A 21486-nucleotide genomic window follows, 5' to 3' on the forward strand; every position below is an offset into this window, starting at 1 on the left:
CACAATGGGCAGCCTCCTGGTGACTGACGGACGAGTGTCCACCTCCCTGACGACCGAGAGAGCATAGTAGGTCTGCAGGAAGTGGAGAAGATGTAAGATGCCCCTAGCTGGGAGGCATGCCTTAACGAGGTAGGACGCAGATGTCCATCGGTGCATTACCCCCATCACCGCGCAGGGGTGCTGTAAATCACCGCGAAGAACTTTATTGGGCTGGTGTTTCATTATGCTGATTAAACTGCGGTGGATTCAGGGGGCATGAGAGAGCTGGGGAGGAGGGATAATGAACTAAAAAAAAAGTGGTTAGTAAGAGCTCCGAGTATACTCATCTGGATATGAATGAGCTAGACTGCAGTGCTCTCCTAACACGAGTTACCTCCCTCCCAGATCGTCTTTCCTCCTCCTTCCTCTCATTCCGGTCAATCCATGAGATGTAGAAATTCCGTCTTCTTTCAGTGATTAGCACTAAATATTCATAATTTAGACGTGTCTGGAAGAGGAAATAAATAGGTTTAAGTCGTCTGGCATGCTGGCACCAGGCAGCTGATGCCCTGTAGAGAAGCATTGTGGAAGTATCAGGAACGAGCAGCTAGCTCAGATGAGTTCCCCGATGCTTTCGTTCCACCAAGTGACCTGTTTGAGTTTATCCTTCCGTTTACCCCAGCAGGGAAGGCAGCCTGTCTGCGGGTTGGTGGCCATGTTGGCAGAGCAGGGGTTAATCTCTTGTTGCTGTAAGAGCCGAGGCTGGGTCTGCCTGTGTGAGCTCGATTGAGAGCCGGCGCTGCAGTGCCTTCGCGAACGCGGAAGGAGTAAGACGATTTTCTCCGCAACAGTGTTGAATCCGTCTGAATTTCTCTCTCCCCCCCTTCTTGTTTTTCTTTAACCAGCTCCTCCCCCGTTCGTTCCCACCCTCAAGTCTGATGATGACACCTCCAATTTTGATGAACCAGAGAAGAATTCGTGGGTTTCCTCCTCTCCGTGCCAGCTGAACCCCTCAGGTTTCTCAGGCGAAGAACTGCCGTTTGTGGGGTTTTCGTACAGCAAGGCACTGGGGATTCTTGGTAGATCTGAGTAAGTGAAAATTTGACTTTCTAAGGGACCTGCATTGATGCAAGGCAGAGAGCCCGAAGGTGGTGGTGGTGGTGGTGGGGTGGGGGAGTGCAGTGGAGGGAAGCTGTTCATCAGCCTGCCTTTGGAAAGCAATTTACCTGTTTGGGCTTTGGTGGGGTAGACTGTGAATATTCTCATTTTACTGTTTAAGGTACCTCTTCCTGTCCGTAGCATCATAATCATCAATTGGGTACTTCGGGTTAGTTTTTCAGTCTTTGGTCTTCTTTAGAGGAGAGGAGATACTGGGAGGTATCCAGCAGTGCAGATCCTGGGTGGAAGGAGAATTGTGCAGTGTTAAGATGAGCTGTCCATCTATTTATCCATCTGTGTATCCATCTCTCTCTCAGATGAGTGGATGGAGGTTGCTATCTAGGCTGTATAGAAAGAATCCTGAAAACTGTACCTCACAAGCTAAAGGTTTCCTGATGGGTTTAGCTGAGCTGCAAGTGGCTGTACTGGAGCTCCAACAGATAGGTGGTGCTCAGCTCCGCTCGAAGTCTGCTGCAAGATCCGGGATCTGGCAGCTGAGCCGCTCTGAGCTGGCAGAGTGCTGGTGGACAGAGAAAGCCCCGTTACCGTGAGCCACCGAGAGGGAGTGTGATGTAGCCGAGTCATTGATTCTCAGAAACTGGGCTTCACAGGGGAAAAAAAAAAAAACCAAACAAACCAGGAGACCGGAAAATGGAAGTATAAATATCACTGTAAACCTCTTGACCTGATAAGTCCGTCTCCACTCTTATAAAAGCTAATGAAAAATGCATTAGCATGGCACTTGGGACCAGAGGGTCCTGGCTTCCAGCCTCCTGGAATTTCTTTAAAATGCATAGCCTCTGTGGGTGTGAGCTCAGTGTCTTGCTTCGTTCTCATGATCTGATGACATTCTGCGTTCAGAGGCGCAAGTTCCCCGGAAGGTCTTGGACGCTGTGTTATTCCCCCGATGCCCTGGCTCCCTTACTTGGAGGCTCTTGGGGAAATGTTGGGTAATCAGTCGCTGCCTACTTAGGAGATGAGCAGAATTTGATTTTCTCCTTGGCAGCATTCATTCTGGATTTATCGTGCTTGTAGCTTAGATATCGATTTGAAGGGATCTCATGTTGGTTCTTGGATGGTGTCTTCCCATGGGTGCTATTTTGACAGAAATGTTCCTGAAAAGATTTCAGACTATTGTGGGGAATTGGGCATTTGATATGAAATAGCGTTGTGGGATGTGATTGACTTGGAGAGAGATTTTTATATTGAAAGATGCTGAGGTGGTCCTTCTTTTCTCCCTCCCTGGGGGGCTGGGTTTAAAATTCAGGGTTCGATTTTGGTAGTGTCGGCTGTGTCTTTCTGGCTAATTTGCTCTGCAACCCCAAAGCAGTCTGGATGATGGGAAGAGAGGCAGAAAGCTAACTAGCTGTTGAATGTGCCGTTGGATGGATTTGAAATGGGCCGGCAGGGCTGGGAGGGTTTGCACTGGTCCCGAAGAGCAGGGCAGAAGTGGAGCCCTGATGTTAAAGATGCGTGGTTAGTGGGCAGCTTACCCTTGACACACAGCACACTGAAGGTCACAAATCGAACCGGAAGGTGGTGTGTGGAGAGTTCTAGCTCTGGTTAGTAGTGGGTCGGAATGAAAGCTTGCTGGGGGTGCATATTGATCTGGAAAACCAAGGAGGACTTGAGAGAATTAGATTTCAGGGGCCAAAGGCAGAATGATGTGGGGGATCTTAGGCATTGCAATTAGTCTGAGGCAGTGTGTGATTAATTGCTTATTTTTCAGGAAGACTGTAATTGCATCTTTCTGCTTCTCGCAGAAAACTCACTTAAGGGAGCTCTCCGACAGGGGCATCTCAGTGTTAAGGCCCAAGCACTCGATAAATATTTGTTGATTTAATTTACTCATGATCCTTTCCTCTAGATTGTGTTTATATTGCTTACTGTATTTGAAGATATGCTATTTCACCTTTGCTAGTTCAAAATATATCTCTAGAGCATAAAATGAGCTTCTGTTAATGCCCTAACAGCATGCTTAATATTCTCATGAAAAAAAGTCCATGCAAGCAAAACTGTGTATTTCTTATCTGAAAGATGAAATTGGAGTATTCCTGTCTTTGGGGGAACTTTAGTGCCTTTTCCATGGCAATCTGGGGCTGGAATCAGAAGGATTTTTTTCCGTCTTATGTCTTTTAATGTGATCTTGCTCTTGCGTTTGGCTATTCTGCCATGGACAGCCCTGTGGGTTGTCCTACAGCATCAATTTTAGAAATTCACTCCACCTGTTGGAGTAGGCCACCCTGGGCGTATTGGATTATCATTAGTTAGAAATTCAATAAAAGAGGTGGAGTGATGAAATTACTTAGAAGCCCCTGCAGTTTTGTTGACATATAGTTACAAAATTCATTTGGAGGTGGATGGAGGCAATTTCTGGGGGTACCACAGTTGCCACTAGGGACTTGGTGTTTCTTCCCGAGCTTCTCTTTCTCCCCTCCCTGTTTTCAGCATCACAGGTTTTTATTTACACACATTCGTTACTTGTGCTGTTACTCACTCTTCACACCACTGAGGAAATTGCAGATACTGCTGTACTGAGCTGGGTAAATTGACCCCAGAACTGTTACCAGTGAATTGAATGAAATGTTCAGAAGTGGTACTGAATGAACGAGGAATTGTCATGGAGACTCTGGCAGTGAGAATGATTTTAATTGTTGCGATAGCTCATCACTTTTTAGGATCCTTTTTTGGGACCCCAGACTGTTTCTAAGCCAACCACTGAATGCATCATTATTTTAGGTTTAACAAGAATCCTGATCTCAGCATTCTATGTTTGAGGCATAGTGGGAGTTCCTGGCAGCTTGAGTTGGAGGGAGCAGGAGAGATTCTTCAGAACTAGTTTTGATAGTCTTTGTGGTGGAATTTTGGTGAAGTTAGTGTTAGAGAATGAGTGAGTATCTATCTGGTGCCTCTTTTTCTTTTTAACCAATGATAACCCAAACAAAACCCCAAGCTCTCAATGCCTGGTTGTTCCTCTGAGCCTCTGTTTGCTTGGATTTTACAATAGTAGGGTAGTAACAGATATCAGTGTGTTAAAGGTTTAAAAATAAAATGGATCCTAGCTCTCCTGCCTCCCCTCTCAGGATGGGGTGTATTTATTTAGGTCCCTTCTCCTTCCTCCTAGATCTGAGGTACTGCCTCATTTAAGCTCTTGCGGAAACAGTGCATTTCTGCAAACCTTCAGTATAAACTGTAGAAGGCAAAAACCAATTGGTTTTATATTTTGTGTTAGTTTTACAGATGCTGATTTTATGCTTTTGGAGAACTTGGAAATCTTAGAGGAGCAATGGGATCTCGATGAGACTGACATCTGTAGGATGACAGTGTCTGAATAGGCTGTTTTTAGGAAGGGGGCTCTCTCTTCCTTTTGGCTCAGTGCTTTTTCCTTTCCTTTTGGGTGAATCTAAAAATTTCAGTTCGGATCCAGCCATCCAAACACTGTGGAGGAATGAAAAATGGCTGCCACCATTGCCTTATCAGATTTTCAGAGAACCAGTTTTTGATGCCTCTTCCTTGCTCTACTGGGGCTTCTTTGCATGTTAGTTTCCTCAGCTGCAAAGTCGGGTAATAATGACACCTGCCTCTGAGGGCTGCTGGGAGGATTATATGAGATGTATAAAGCGCTTGGTCTAGTACCTTGCACGTGGAAAAGTCTCAATCAACGTTTACTATTATTATTTTTGTTGTTACTAATGTGCTAGTCTATATATGCATAATGTCCTTCTTTTTATGCCAAGAGATTGTGGAAAGAACTCAGCAATAATTAAGTAGTCCAAAGTCACACCAGACCAGAAACCCAGCTTCCCAAGCCTTGGGAATTTTCTGCTAGAGAAGCTTAAACGTCCTGACGAACTACAAGTTAATATGCACTTGCTAAATACCTGTAGATAAAAGGTGACTGTTGCAGTGGAGTGGATTGGGGGACAAAATTAGAAGGCCCAGTCCCAGAATGGGTTCCTTTTCATCGAGTTGAACAAGCCATGTGTGTGAAACAATTCAGAGGAAACAAAGCAAATATCTTTGCTGCAGAATATTATGGTACAAATGGGATGTCTAACAGCTTTAGGAGAGTCAGGAGAGAAAGGCAAAATCCGATGCGGGGGACACTTAATGGATAATGCCAGTTCACAGTTCTTGCCAAATTACATGATGATCTTTGTTGGACTGTCTGTCCATCTCCCCAAGTCGACTGGTCTCAAGGGCAGGGCTGGGGCTGATTCATCCTGGTTTTGCTGGAGCACAGGACATGTAGACCCTGAGTAAATACCTGTGTTGAAACTGAGCTTTTAAGTGTACTAATGGAAGGTAAAATGTTTGGCTTGACTGTTTAAAAGACAGTGATTTGGATGAGTGGACAGGAATGTAGAAAGAATTTCACCTGAAGGTGGGCAGAGTGATAACAGCTCATCCTTACAGGCTCTGTTCCAAGTACTTGACACAGATTAACTCATTTAAACCTCAGTGCTTTACACAGATTAACTCATTTAAACTGCACCACAGCCAACAAAGAAGGTACCATCATCATTCCCATTTTACGTGTGAGGAGACTGAGGCATGGAGAGATTAAGCGACTTCCCCAAGGTCGCGCCGCTCTGAGTGGCTCAGCTGGGAGTTGAACCCGGGCAGGGTGGCTTCAGAGTCTCTTTGCCACTGTGCTCTGCTGTCAAGTATAAATGCCACAGACAGGAGAAGTTAGGAGATTTGTGTGGGGTCCCCAGGTTCACATGCTTGTCAAAAGTGGAAGCCCATTGTGGGCATTGACAAGCAATGGGATTGGGACAGCGTGGGATGAGAGCTGACAGGTCGTCTGAATGCTGGCTTTTGTTTTCAATCTCTGCGAGTTTATTGAGTAGGTAGACTGCATAGCTCTTGGAGTTTTCTGATTTATTCCTCTTTTCATTTAGAGACTCTTACTTGGTGTATGTGTGTATACATAAACACATGCATATATACTCTTTCCTGAGGGGTCTCATTTGCTTGAGTGTAAGCTTGGTGAGGACAGGGAATGCATTGACCTCTTCAGGCCGATCATATGCAAGTTGCTCAATAAACATTTGGTGAATCGATCCATACCATTTTTATGGCTGCAGTTCTCAATTTATTGATGGCTGTGATCCTTGTCTATTCAAATCTACCTTTTGTACTTCCAGCTACATCCTGTCATCTATCCTGGGATGGCTTATTCCGGTGGAAAACAGCCTAAATTCTCCAATCAGTCCCACTTCCTTTTTACTGAAATACTTGGGAGTGCGGAGGGTCTTCCTTTAAAAATTGTTTTCCTTTGCACACCCAGCCCAAGGCTGTTTGTCATTGTGTGTACTTCCTCCAGATCCCTATTGCGAAGAGCCTCATCTGTGTTTTGATTTTTTAGAATAGTCAGCAATAATAACAGAATTTGCTCTGGTACATGAAGTTATGTAGGCATCCCCTGTACTTCTCAAATAAGGTAAAAAACTTGAACTAACTCCTGCCTGTGGTTCCTTCCCTCAAGTGCCCTGTGTTGATTCCATTCCATCATTCAGCGGACCGGATATGTAACCTTCGCCTCTGGGTATTGTGTTGGGTTCTCTCCTTTTGTTCATTCAATTTCTTCTTTCTCTTAGTCAAGCACGTCTTGTTGTCCTGGCTTTATTCGATTCTCTATTTAGACTGTGCATGCTTGCTTTGCAGGCCTGGCAGGACCATCCTGCTGCCTTCTCATTTGTCTTAAAGATACCTTTAGGAAATCTAATCTAAATGATCCTAGCCCAATCCTGAAGATTAGGCTCCAAAATATCCGTCAAGTGTGTTTTTTGCTGGCCTACAACATGCTAATTTGCATGGTTGCCTCAGATCCCTTAAGAAGACAGTAATTGACTAAATGGTGCTATATGTTCCCAAGCTCTGTGCCAGTTTGGCAACTCTTCCTTCGCCTAAGTGAATTTCTCTCAGTTCTCTCTGTTTTACTTGTCTTTCTTCTGACCTCTCTCACCTTCCTTTCTCTGATGGACTTCCTGAAAGAATGGCCTACACTCAAGGCCGGTTTTTCAACCTCTACAATTCCATGGAAATTAGTCTCGGAAGCCACTGATTCCACCCAACCACCAAATCCAGTGATTTCCTCCTTGTCACGTGATACCATTAATTGCCATATGATATCGTTAATGACCACGTTTCTCTTGAAACTTTCTGCTTTCTTCTCTTCCATCTTATGGAAACCTGGTTTTCCTCCTCCCTCTCTGACTGCCATTCTCACTCTTTCGTGGCTATCATCTTCTGTTTCAGGCCCTTGAAATGTTGCACCAGCCCCCTAAAGTACCCTCGTCAGTTCTCTTTTTCAGCCTGTTCTTGATGATCTCATTCAGTTCCTTGACATTAATTCTGTCCCATGGCCTTCCTCTCAACGTACCTCATGTTCGTTATCGCCAGGATGTTCTACCCGTTTCTCACCCTCCCTGACCTCTGTTCCCTCCCAACACAGACAGACTCGCTCACTCAGTAAGCCACTAGGTGCTAGTTTTGGCTTCCTCATTTCTTTTGAGAAACTACCACTTTCCCTACTCTTCTAGGCAAGAAAACTGAGTCATCTTAAACTCTTTTCTCCCTCCCCCAGCATCCCTTCTGTTGCCAAGTCCTCTAAGTTGTGCCTCTAGGATGATACTTGCATCTGTGCTCATCTTTCTGTCCTCGTCGCCACCCCTGATTGACTTTTGCTTGGACTATTGCAGTAGCCTCCCAGCTGATTCCTCTGCCTCCAGTTTTCCTGGCTCTAGTCCATTCTCCACAGAGGGTGGAATTCTTCCAAAGCACAGGCTGGATGATGTCATTCTCCTGCTCAGACCTTCAATAGCATCACAGTGTGCACAGAATTAATGGCCGCTTCTGAACTTGGTATTCAAGACTGGTCTGCCAATACCCCAGCCTGCCTTTTCAGTCGTACCTCCTTCTTGTCCCCTGTGTTTGGCCAAGCTGCTCAACACTCATCGTGAACAGGGACCATGTCCTATCTTTTGCCTGAAACAGTGCCTTGCCCTGGCAGGTCTTCAATGAACGTTTGTCAAATTGAATTAGACTAAAGAGTCCAGGGATTATGCCAATTCTTTCTACACAGTTTATATAATTGCTAATGGAAGCTCTCATCTATTGAGTACTTCCTGTGTGCCCAGAACTAGGCTGAGTGGTTTACTTGTGTTATTTCATTATGTCCTTACAATCTCACCATAATTCTATGAGGTAGTTGGTTTATTATCCCTATTTTACAGGTCAGGACACTGAGGCTTAGCAAGGTTAAGTTATTTTCCTGAGGTTTTGCAGGAAGTAACAGATCTAAGACTTAGACCCATAGCTAGCTGCCTCCAGGACCACTGTACTACCCTGCCTCTAACAGTCATGGGTTTGTAGATTATGCAGTACCTATGGACTAGCCTATAATAAAGATGAATAATAACAATAAAGGTGAAAGAGCTGGGAATTCACTCTGACCCAGGTACTCTTCTAAGTGCTTGACAACCATTCTCATTTAATCCCAGCAACAACTCATTGTTTTACAGATAAGGCAACTGATGATCAAGAAGCTTGGGTCACTTCTTAAGTTCATGCACCTTGCACATGGCAGAGGATGGCCAACTTTTCCAACTTTTAACTTTAGAGCTGATAAAAGCATTCCCTACTTTTTGAGATGAACTCTTCCACACTCCTGAAAAGTCCAGGCTTTGGAGTCAGATGGATATGGGCTCAAATCTAGGCTCCACCCCTCGCTAGCTGTGCGAAGGAGGCATTTAACTTCTCTCATCCACAATTCCCTCATCTATGAAGTGGGGGCTGTAATAGTGCCCGTCTGCTAGGTTTGCTGTGGGGATGTGGAGAGCACGTAGTATCAGCGCCTGGAGCAGAGCGAGTGTTCATTTCATATTTGTTATTGTGATTTAAGGCTGAGGATGGGCCTAGGGATGCTTTCAACTCTCCTTTCTTTCCTGCTTCCACTAAGACATCTTGCTGGTTTCTGCCCATTGAGAGAATCAGGCTCCACGTGGGGTGCCTGACAGATGTCCTAATATCCCCATCCAATTTTTTACTCTGAATGGAGTCTGTGACATGTCAGCTAAACCTGTGCCTTCCAGAAAACATGCTCGAGGCTTCCGGTAAGATCTAGTTCCAGTGGCGTCTGAAACTCGGTGCTGGGGAAGGAGGAAGTACACTGTGCCCAACCTAGATGTCACACACTCCCACGTACCCTCAAGTGCTTGAGAGTCCCCTGGATGGGACAGTGTGTGTGTGTCATTGTGACCTTGCTGTCCCAAAACCAATGCTGGGCATCTCCTGTGTGAAGGCCAGAAAGCCTTCCTGTGCCAGCAACTTCTTGTTTTGAATTTCTTTGTCCCTGTGTGACCTTTAAACTGGGGCTGCCTGGGGCACAAAAGTGTTTGGCACACCAGTCATTCGTTCATCCACTCAACAAATATATTGTTCTAGGCGTTGTGGCATGTCTGAACAAGACAGATAAGGTCCCTGGCCTCAAGAAGCTAGCATCCCATGGGGGGAGATGGAGGATATGTGAGTACACAACTAAGAAAATTTCAGATGGTGGTAAGGGCTCTGAAGAAATCAGAAATGGGATGAGGAATGACTGGAGATGACCACTTTAGTCCCTGAGGCCGGGACTGGCCGGTGGGTGTCCAGTGAACAGAAAGCACTTTGGGGTAGCTGGAGCTTCAGGATGCGTGGGGAACATGGTACGAGTTGAGGTCGTCAGGACCTTAGGTTTGGGTTTTGCAAGAATTGCAATGAGCAGGGAGCCTTTGCAGGATTTTGAGTTGGGACATGGAATACCTGATTCTCATTTTACAAATGATCCTTCTGACCATTGTGTGGTAGATAGTAGGGCGACAAGAGTGGGATTCAGGGAGATAAGTTAGGTTACTGCAGCCATCCAGGCAAGAGGTGGAGGTATGTCAATGAAATTAACCCACAAAAGCTAGGCTCTGGCTTAGAGGTGGGGGCTCTATTAGAAATCACAGGAGTAGCATATTAATCATTGCAAAGCAAATGCTCTAATTCAACTGGAGACCAGTGCTGTGTGTGTGTGTGTGTGTGTGTGTGTGTGTGTCAATGTGTGTGTATGTATGAGTATGTGGTGTGTGTGGGGGTGGGTGGCGGGTGCCCCAAATCCAGCTAGACTCTGAAAGTCTTTAGAAGGGCAATATTTTTGGTATTTCCTAGTGTTCATGATGGACACCACTCTGTATTTTTAAATGGGTTTATAAAGTTAGTTCATAAATTTCAGAATGCTCAATCATAAAAGCCAATATATTTTTGGGATAGAATGCTGATGAGTTTTTTATTTTTTGCACCATGTTACATCTTGCAGTTGCATGTATTTTTAGGACTGTTGGCCAAATTAAGGTAGGGCCTTCAGCTGAGCTAATTTTGATTCTCTCGTTTTAGCCTCAAGTATCCATTCTTGGTTATCTCAAGAATATCTGTGGTTTGTGGTCTGTGTGATCTGTGATTTGGTGGCATCTTCTGCAGTCTTGGGATCCTCTTCCTAAGGAAATGAATGGATGCCTTGATGCTTAAACATGATCTTAATCATTACAGAAGTGATTAGAGAGTACTCAACACATTTATTTTCTTTTAGGATGGCAGTACAGGTTATATTCTCTTTTGATATGAAATATTCTGTTAATAGATCTTTTAGGGGTTTTCTTGTTATATGGATTATTTATAGACTTTGGGAAAACTGCATTTTTATCATTTTTACTTAAATGTGGAGGTTGCATGGAAAGCAATTTTTTGGTCACATCTCACACATTTTCAGAAAACATGTTGTTTCAGCTGCAGCAGTAACGACCATGCCTGACCTTCTCTCTGTGTCATATACCATTATCTCTATTAATACTCTTTGGGTCTCTGTAATTATAAAGCAGATGTATATATCAGGACGAGATGTTGATTTCAGAGTAAAATTTTCTAGAAAAGAGAAGCTGGAAAAAAAGGAAAACCCAAACTTGGCTTCGTGCTTGAAGAGACAGCACTGCTGTGTGTGGGTGGGTGGCTGCGTGCACCCGCTGCTCAGAAGTGCCTTTTCTCTCCATCGGGATAACTGCTGTGTATCAGAGATGTGGCCAGGAGGAGTAGGCAAGCAATGTGTGGGCAGGCTGCGTCGTCTTTTATTAGCATCCTCATTGTACTGCATCTCATCGAGCCCAGAGCATGAACCAGCCCGGGCCTCTAAAATCTGTACTGTTTCCTATTTAATTACCCTCCTGAGCCGCCAAGCAACGGAGGGAGAGTTGCTCTTATGTGTGGGTTGAGCTTTTCTGGGGGTGGCTGTGGACTGACCTGGCATATGGATGTTCTTTGGTATCTAGGCTGTCCTGGGCTCAGACTTGGAGTTGCCCTCCCAACATTGCATGCAGCCAGTCATGGGTGGAAGTCACCTCCCCTCAAGTGATCCATTGCCGTTTCCTTCATGACCTTGCTCCTCCAAACCTCTGTAGCACTTTTCTTGGGTTCCTCTTCTTGGGTTTCTCCAAGGCTGTCCACCCAAGAAGTAGCAGAGTTGGGATTTGAACCTGCGAGTGTTGGGGTGCAGAGTCCAACTTGGAACCCCCAGCTCTACTGCCCTGCACCCACACCCAAATCATCATAATGTGGTGGGAGAACATAGAGGCCGTAGGGTAAGCTATTCCTGAGCATCAGTGCCACGGGATAATAATACCCACCTCACAGGATTGTTGGGAGGATTCAGTGAGGTAACCTGCAAAGCACCAAGCATAGTGCCTGGTACATAGTCAGTGCTCAATAAATGTGCATGATTATTGATGATAAAAGGTGGCGGCATTCATTCTGTCTCCTACATTGCTACTTCCTTGAGGCAGGAATTGTGGCTTCTTTAACTGTAGCCTCTGCAGCAGGGTTTCTCAACTCGGCACAACTGACATTTTGGGCTGGATAATTCTTGTGGGAGGTTGTTTTGTGGATTGTAGGATGTTGAGCAGCCTCTACTCACTAAATGTTAATAACACTCCCACTCCCAGTCATGAGAATCAAAAAAGTCTCCAGACATAGCCAAGTGTCCCCTGGGCGACCGAATTGTCCCTGATTGAGAACCACTGGTTTACAGGTACTTCTCATGGGATCACAGGGCTTTTATATTCTTATATGTGTGTGGGTATATATATTTTCTTTCTTTCTCTGTCTGTCTGTCTGTCTACCTACCTACCTACCTACCTACCTAACACATGTACACACTCACTATATTATAGAAGATGGTCAAAAAACAATTGTTGAAGTTTGAGAATTTTGAGAACAAAGGAAAATTCTTGGAAGACTTTTTAGTTAGAAGGTAAACTCTGTCCCATTCCAGGGTCAGCAAGACTTCATGATTAGAAAGTTTCTTTACAGTGATTCTGTGCCTATCACCCGTAACTTTAGAGTTCCAACCAGTTACAGGATTTTTTGTAGACTTTCCTAAAAGCAGCAATAACATCAGCTCTTTCAGTAATACCACTCTTGATGAAATGGTACTTTTGAGGATGATTTTAGGCCAGCAGAGTTGCTACTTGAACAGGACAGGGCTGTATTTGGTAGTAGTGTGGTGGCTCTGAGGCCAGCTTTGGATCGAACCTCTCAAGCTATGATTTACGTTATGGTCAATTCTAGAATAATGCAGATGTCAGCAATACTTTGCCGTTGCTGTGCTTTGAAAGTCAGAAGGATGGCCAATGAAAATCCTAGAAAAAGAAAATAAGTTGTGAGAATATTTCATAATATCTATGAGGAGGAATCTATTTGTTAAAGAAATACTGAGAGTTCATCATTGGTGCTGGTGATTGAATTGGCCTAAGTGTCTACATGAAAAGTTAATAGAATATAAAAATGTTAAGTTGAGCCATATCTCTCTTTAGTATATTTCTTTTATAGAAATTTATGGAAATGGTATATTTTAGTTGACTTATTAAAACTGGGGAATAGGAATAGTCTTTGCTCATTGTCTGAAACCTGTACATTGTCTTGAAATTCATAGCCCACCATGATTAACTTCAGAATTGTGTTCCACTCAAAGAATGACCAAAAGGCACCAGTACCAAATGGTGTGGCCAAAATGCCACCTAGAACCAAATGCTGGGGACAGTCATACTATGATTTTAAATGCCTAGACCCTAATTAGTACCACGGTTCTCAATCCTGTTTGTACATTAGAATCACCTTGGAGCTTAATAAAAATGATGCTGCCCCGACCTACTCCCAGTCTGTCTGTCTCTGAATTAATTGGTCTGGTTGGGCCCTGGACATCAGTTTTGTTTTTTTTTCTTAAAGATTTTATTTTTTTACAGCAGTTTTTTTTTTTTTTTGTGAAGAAGATCAGCCCTGAGCTAACATCCATTGCCAATCTTCCTCTTTTTGCTGAAGAAGATTAGCCCTGAGCTGACATCTGTGCCCATCTTCCTCTATTTTGTATATGGGATGCCACCACAGCGTGGCTTGATGAGCAGTGCGTAGGTCCACTCCCGGGATCCTAGCCTGCGAACCCCGGCTGCTGAAGCAGAGTGTGCAAACTTAACTACTCTGCCACTGGGCGGGCCCTATAGTTTTAAGTTCACGGCAAAATTGAGAGGAAGGTACAGAGACATCCCATATACCCCTTGCCCCCACTATCAACATCCCCCACCAGAGTGGTACATTTGTTACAATGGATGAACCTACACTGACATGTCATTATTACCCAAAGTCCATAGTTTACCTTAGGGTTCACTCTTGGTGTTGTTCATTCTATGGGTTTGGACATTTGTGTAATGACATGTATCCACCATTATAGTATCACACAGAGTATTTTCATTGCCTGACATCCATGTTTTTTAAAACTCTCCAGGTGATTCTAATGTGCAGCTGGGTTGAAGACCAGGGAAGTTCTAGAAAGCTGTGACGGATGACCTTTCCCCCTCTATCCTCCAGCCTCATGCTCCAATCCCGTTATTGTTTATGGGATTTGTTGCTATAAGCCAAGTTAGTCACAGCATTCTTACCATAGCCTTTTTTAGATGTGATTTTTATTTATTCTAAAAAAAAATGATGTCTTTAGCACCTTTATTCTGAAGAGCTCTTAATTGCTGTACTTAGAACTTCTAAATGGTGAATGTTTGTCAAGCATCAAAATAGCAGAATGAGGGAGTTGGACCTTAGGTGACAAGAAGGGCTGTCACATCGTCTCCCGCAAGTGCCAGTGGTGGGGGCTGCACATCTCCTCGATTCTGTGCCCCATTAATGAGTGCCCTAGAAAAGCTTTTTTTTAAATTTATTTATGAATAAGCAATCAGTTTTTTATCCATAGCAGCACACTTTAAACATTAAACACTGTTGGAGTGTGCCCTCCATGTGTCATCAAGTTTTGGAAGCCACTTCTCACCTACCATCATGCACCCAGCTAATAGTTTTTTTAAAAGGGTGCTGGTTTTGAGCTTGGGCACAAAAAGCTGTGTCCTCTGTCGTCATCCCTAACTTATATCAGTGCTTGTGACTTAGTGACATGTGGATGACTCTTGATTACTGAAGGACCAATGACCCCGTCTGTGGATCGTCCCTCCCTGCCTGGGTGCTTTGGGTTGTCTTCTCTAGCTCACCCACTAGAGCAGAGTCAAGAATAGAGGAAGTAGCTGGGGCAGCTCAAGGCTATGCTGAGCAACCCATTTCATCTCGGAATAACACGGAGAAAAAAGTGTGTGTATGTATGTGTTTTGGCTAGATTTAGGTAGAAAACAGGCAATGAGAAGTATAGAAATTGGTTAAAATTTTTAGCCCAAAGTGAGATTTTAAAAAAGATTTATTTCTGGATTTCAATCCCTGTTGCCCATTTTTATGAATAATCAACATTTGTTGTAATGTGAATAATTACGCAGAGCAAATTCAGCCCCCTGAGTTTTCCTATTTCAAGCAACCGTTTTAGGCCTGTGAGGCATTGCTATTTACGCCATTGCATGGGGACTGATGATTAAAATGACAATAATAATAGTAATAGTTGATGTTTATTGAACCCTCGTGATGTGCCAGGCACTGTGCTAAGGGCTTTACTTGGGTTATCTCATTTAATCCTTGCAAGAACCTTTCGAAATAGGTTGAGAGTTATCCCCATTTTACGGATGAGGAAACCGAGGCTCAGAGAGGTCACAGAGATAGTGAGTGGCGGAGTCAGATTTTGAACGGAGCAGCCTGACTCTGGATGTCGACTCACTTGGCTGCCCTATAGTGTGTATGTAGGGAGCTGTCACTGGGTATCGCAAGCCAGCACTATCATGCCAGCCCTTGTCCCTGGGCTAGGAGCTGTGGGGAAAAAGGTGTTCTGAGTTGCTGCAGGAAACTGACCTCTTTTAGGCAGGGAAGTAGTTTGGGGCAGCAGAAAGCAGAACTTTCACATGCTGGTAAGACATGAATGCTAATTGACAACCAGCTCCTGCAGCTCTGTTACCAAGGCAACAAAGATGGGACTGTGGGGCAGTGGTGGGCTCGGCCACACATCCCTCCATGTGTAAGAACATTTGCAGGCTGCCCTTCACCAATCCCAGTGTTCATGCTGAGGGTGCTAGTCACTGAGAGAAGCTGCCCTGGATGAGAACTGTCATCTCCACCCATAAATAACTGCTTTTGGGATGAGGTGGAGGATGTGGGTTATATATACATGTGTGGGTAAGTACGTCCTTTTTGTGGAGAGAACATCCTTTAGCCCACTCTCAGGAGGCCACACTACAGTATTTTTGTGATATTTTTCTGAGAGTTATATCAGGTGCATCAAGTCAGTCTCTCTACTCCAGCTCTCTATTGAGACTAACAGAAGCCATTCATTTACTGGCAGGTTACTTCTCTCAATTTTCTCATCCATAAAATGAGGGTAAGAAATCGCATCTGCCTCATTGAGTTGTTGTGGGGAATAAAGAGTTAAAACATGTCTAGTGTTAGAACAGAACCAGGCATGTAGTCAGTGCTCGATAAGTGTACAAGTTTCCTGTTGCTGCTATAACAATTACCACATATTTAGGGGCTTAAAACAACACAAATTTATTATCTTAAGAGTCCTGGAGGTCAGAAGTCCGAGGTGGGTTTTACTGGGCTGAAATCAAGGTGTAGACAAGGCTGCACCCTCTGGAGCCTCTAGGAGAGCATCAGTTTCCTGGCCTTTTCCAGCTTCTACAGGCCTCCCAAGTTCCTTGGCTCATTGCCCCTTCCTTCATCTTCAAAGCCAGGAATGTAGCGTCTTCAAATCTCTCTCACGCTGACCCTCCTGTCATCACATTTCCTCCCTTCCTCTGCTTCCAACTTAAAAGGACCCTTGTGATTACATCGGGCCCACCCAGATAATCCAGGATAATCTCCCCATCTCAAAACCCTTACCTTAATCACATCTGCTAAATCCCTTTTGCCATGTCAGGTAACAGATTCACAGGTTCCGGAGATTAGGATGTGGACATCTTGGGGGTGGGTCACTATTCGGCCTACCATGGTAAACATTAGCTGTTTTTATAAAATGAAATAAAAGCAAACTGGCTATCTTGAGGATGGAATAAACAACAATTTGATCAGTATAGTAACTAATAACGTTTATGGGTACTTGCTATGTTTGCTCTGTCCTGCCTCAGGGCTTTTGCATCTGTTATCCCTCCTTTCTGGAGTTTGTTTCTTTCCAAAGCTTTGGATGGGCTGCACCTTCTTATCCTTCAGGCCTCAGCTCAAATGTCACCCCCTCAGAGAAGCCCTCCCTGATCACCCTTCCTTAAAGCAGGCCCCCGATCCATTTCCTCTGTCATATCACATCACTCTGTTTCCTTCTTTGATGAAGCTGTCATCATCTGTAACCTTTTTGTTTGTGTGTCTGCCTGATGCATTCTGTCTGCCCTCTATGAATGTCAGCTCTAGGAGGGCAGAGACCATGTCTGTCTTGTTCACTGCTGTTCCAGTGCCTGGAACAGTTTCTGGAACAGAGTAGGTGCACAGTACATATCTGTGGAGTGAGTTAGCGAATGAAGCCATGTAGGCACAATGCTCTGCGTTGAATGTTCACACTCTCCTGCGTGCTAGGTCCTTTTCTCATTCCACCTCACAGATATGGAAACTGAGGCTCAGAGAGGCTAAATCATTGCCTCAGGTCAGTGGTGGCTGAGTTTACAGCCAGGTCTGCCTCCTTCCCGAGTCCTTGCTTCTGTCCACCTCGCTGCCTCATGGCCTTGCTGTCATTAGAAGCTGCTTGAGCCAGCTCTGTGGAGGGCCACAGAGCTCTGGCAGGTCCGTCGTCTCTGCCGCAGCTTCTGAGTGCGGCTTTTCAGGCCCACCCACTGGCCACCTTGACACTGGTTTTCTTCTGTCTAGGTCTGTTGTCTCAAGTCTGGACTCCCCTGCCAAGACTAGCTCCATGGAAAAGAAACTTCTCATCAAAAGCAAAGAGCTGCAAGACTCCCAGGACAAGTGTCACAAGGTATTTATTTCCAAAGCCGGCCTCCCTCCTTGCTCCAGGATCCTCCCGTCAATATATGCCAAGGGATCCACCCGGGGCCGCTGCTGGCGCTGAGCCACCTGATCCATACCGAGCGAGCGAGGCGCTCCCTCCCTCGCTGAAGTCGAGCCTCCGGCAGCTCAGAGGGAGATGAATTCGGGCCTTGACGTTGCCGTAAATCCTTTAAATCTTAACCAGAGGAGGCCCTGGATTTAAAACGGCCCGTTCCTCAGCATGACCCAGCCAGATGTCTGCTTCTTCCGGCAGGTGGCGTGGGTCCTCACCTGTGGCCCAGATGCATCCCATCTGCTTTGAGTGATGTGAAGTCTCTCTTCCTAGTCTCTTAAAACATCTGCTTATGTAACTGCGGCCACTGTGTTGATTATGCTCTACGTCTCTTAACACTCACTGTTCCTGCCCAGGGGCAGCTCTCTGGAAGCTCATAAAAGTCACTACTTGCCTGGGACTCCTAAGAGTGCAGACGAATACATATCTCCTTGCCCCGTCCTGGATTTGTCCTCTAGATCTTTGCCAGGAGATGGGGGGGATCAAGATGGATTTGGGATAAAATTAAAGTGACGTCTGCAAAATCCAAACCAACCCAAAAAAGCAAACAGGTGAAAAATGATGCTTGTGGCTTCCTTGCTCATTGGGTTAGAGAAGTGATCAAGTGTGAACCGAGACTTGAATGAGAGGAGTGACTTAGCATTGGTGACTGTCCTTACGAAGAACTGTGTGCTCCTGGGCGAAGAAACAATGGTATTTGCATCCCAACCTTTGGCAAATTAGCGCCAGCCCAGACCACCAGGTGGTTTCGGAGGCTACTTGAGATTTGATTGCTCCTAGCGAACCTCCACGGGCCTTTTTAACATGTCGATGTGTTTATTTCAGATGGAGCAGGAAATGACCCGGTTACATCGGAGAGTGTCAGAGGTGGAGGCTGTGCTTAGTCAGAAGGAGGTGGAGCTGAAGGCCTCTGAGACTCAGAGATCCCTCCTGGAGCAGGACCTTGCTACCTACATCACAGAATGCAGTGTGAGCCTTCCCCAAAGTCCCCTTCCCTCGGAGGTGGCACTTCCTGTTGTGCGTGTCTCATCCTGTTTCATGATGGCTTCATGAGGCACATCACAGCCAATGGCAGAGAGCAGAGAGAGGGAGAGTACAAAAGCAAGATCTGTGATTTTCAGAGTAGCATGAGGTCCCAGAGAAATAAGATTGGACTCTAGAAAGTCCAGGTAGGCCATGGAGCCTGGAGATGGGCATAGTCATCATTGCAGTGAGTCGCAAAGGGTCCTAACATCTCCCATCCCAGCCTTTCTGTCTACATCATGTCCAACACAGTCAGCCTGGAGAATCAGGAAAATGTATTTTGAATCTGCCTGAAATCAGTTTTCCGTTGCCTAGAGCCAGTGTAGTGACAAGAAAGTTCAGCCTTTAAAACCCAGACCCTCTGTCATTATTTACCATGTGACTTTTTTTTCCTTCCTTCACAAGAGTAGACTGTCTTCTCCATTGTCTCGTTAAAATTTTCATTCAGGTGTTTTTAATGTGCTCAATTAAACAGTCTTGAGAAGTTGAATCACACATTTTTCAAGTTTTTTCCACAAGGGAGAGGAAATCTATAGAACGTGGCTGATTAAGAATAACTGCTATGTTTCCATTCCAGATTTGGCTGCCTTTCAGTGGTGGGTGAAGTTATTCAGCTATGAATTTCAGATATATATTTCAGTGCCACTGAAGCATTGAGGGAAACTTATGGATGAAAGGTGTCCAGGAAATATAAGCCAGGAGGTGGAAATAGACTGCTTGGAGTCTTAAATGACACCTGGGCAGAGAATGAAGTCATTGCTACTTTGAAAGAGGGATATATACTTGAAAGTCCTTGAATAACTGATATTCCAGAAAAGACTTTGTAGCCATCCCAATGGTGGCTTAACAGCTAAGGGATCGCATTCGTTTTTAGTCCTGAATATACAAGTAAGTATCTGCTAGGACAGGTGGATGGTGGTAGAAGACAGGCTGATGCAATTTCAGTCGGGATCCATAAGGTCACAAGGTTGAGATGATGTTTTCTGAACCAATGAGTTTTACAGGATGGAAACTGGAATCAGCAACCAACTGGAGGTTGTCAACTTTGGTTCGTCACCTGAAACCGTCTTGGTGTCTGCGAAGCAGCTTGCAGCTCCCTTAATGAATCTTTTCAACCCGAGCAGGATCCACAGGGCATCCCTATTAAAATTTTTGCTTTCCGCAGAGCTTAAAGCGAAGTTTGGAGCAAGCACGGATGGAGGTATCCCAGGAGGATGACAAAGCACTCCAGCTTCTCCATGATATCAGAGAGCAGAGCCGGAAGCTCCAAGAAATCAAAGAGCAGGTATGACAGCCTGTCTAGGAGCAGGGAGGCAACTTGGACCTCTAATTTCAGGAGAGGTGTGTTTGAGAGACAGACAGAGGGAAAGAGAAAGGGAGGTGGGAGGAGAGAGAGGTATGTAGGTCATTTGGAAACTTTGGATTCCCCATGATTTATATAAATATTAGAGTGCTTGTTCTGGTCCCTTTTGAAGTCTGCGCCCCCAAATGGCTACTCTGTTCAATAAAGGTGTAGGTTTAAAGCAAGAGCAAACTTTGGCCTCTGGGGCTAATCAGGCCCACCACCTGTTTTCCATGGCCACACACTAAGGATGGTTTTTGCATTTTTAAGTGGTTGGGAAAAACAAAAATCAAAAGAAGAATAATATTTCATGACGTGATAATTATATGGAATTCACATTTCAGTGTCCATAAATAAAGTTTTATTGGAACACAGCCATGCTCATTCATTTACATATTGTCCATGGCTGCTTATCATGCTGTAATGGCAGAGGTGAGTAGTTGTGACAAAGGCCATGTGGCTTGCAAAGCTGAAATTGCTTACTCTCTAGCTTTTTACAGAAAAAGTCTGCCAGCCTCTGCTTTGGACCATTAAAAAAAAATTAAATATTTTTATAGCTTTTCAGATGCACTTTAAGTTTTTGAGAGAAGCCAGGATAATTCATAATTTTACTTATATTAAGAAATATTTTAGAAGAGTTTGAGCAGTTAGGGCTGAGTCACAACACAGCAAATCTGAGTGCAGAAAGCCATCCCTGTGTGTTCAGAAAAAGAGAATTGAGATCTTTAAAAAGCATACTCTTTTTTTTTTTTCCTTTCTAAAAGCATTTTCTTTCTAGATGGTTCATTTTTATTTTGCTTCATTGTTTCCTTTTTAGCATGGATTTTTCTGTCCTTTGAAGAAACTGTAAATAGAAACTTTAATGAAGAGATGGCAATGAGCAATTGGAGAACTGAATTATCAGCTGCCAGGAAACTCTCATTCACTTCAGAAAATCTAATGGGAACAGTGATGAAAATGAACATTTTTGTCTCTGGGTAGCACAAACTTAGCCATCTGGGCAGTGATAATGAAAGAAACTCCTGCAAATACTTTGATCTGTTAACTGTTCTTTAAAGAAAGAATTATTTTGGGGGTTTTGTTGGCATAATCTATTTATCACTGTCATGTTTAAAATGGTTAATATCCTCTTGCTTGCCACAAATGTTATAAATAAACATGCATAGGAAACGTGGCAGTCTGGTATCAGGTTTCTGAACAACAATACTAATCTTAGAGATTGTGAAGGCCACACGTACAGTTTGAAAAATCTGCTTTGACGCTTGACTCATGCCCCTTTTATCAACATAGGTTTTCATCCTAAAAGTTTCAAGAGCTAGGAGTTTTTTTCTCCCATTAGTTCAGTGTGTTTGGAAATGGACGTTTGGTGATGTCCTGGGGAAATGAAAGCTGTGTTTGGCCACCAGAGGGAGCAGCTGGTGTCCATGAGTTCCATAGAAACAGAATTATCTGGACATTT

At 44.4% G+C, this 21486-nt stretch overlaps 1 protein-coding gene across 13 annotated transcripts in view; it reads left to right on the forward strand.

Moving 5' to 3' along the window:
- CIT (citron rho-interacting serine/threonine kinase) overlaps positions 1-21486 on the forward strand; it is a 158497-nt gene that overhangs the window by 57969 nt on the left and 79042 nt on the right. For all 13 annotated transcript variants that reach the window (XM_087424126.1, XM_087424125.1, XM_087424127.1 and 10 more), the window contains 4 exons: positions 885-1068; positions 17473-17578; positions 18488-18631; positions 19851-19970. In XM_087424126.1, coding sequence (XP_087280252.1) covers positions 885-1068; positions 17473-17578; positions 18488-18631; positions 19851-19970 — 554 coding nt within the window. The remainder of the gene's footprint in view (positions 1-884; positions 1069-17472; positions 17579-18487; positions 18632-19850; positions 19971-21486) is intronic.

The sequence above is a fragment of the Ceratotherium simum genome, chromosome 35, assembly GCF_057802395.1.
Source record: "Ceratotherium simum simum isolate JZ-2026a chromosome 35, ASM5780239v1, whole genome shotgun sequence".
Classification (NCBI taxonomy): domain Eukaryota; kingdom Metazoa; phylum Chordata; class Mammalia; order Perissodactyla; family Rhinocerotidae; genus Ceratotherium; species Ceratotherium simum.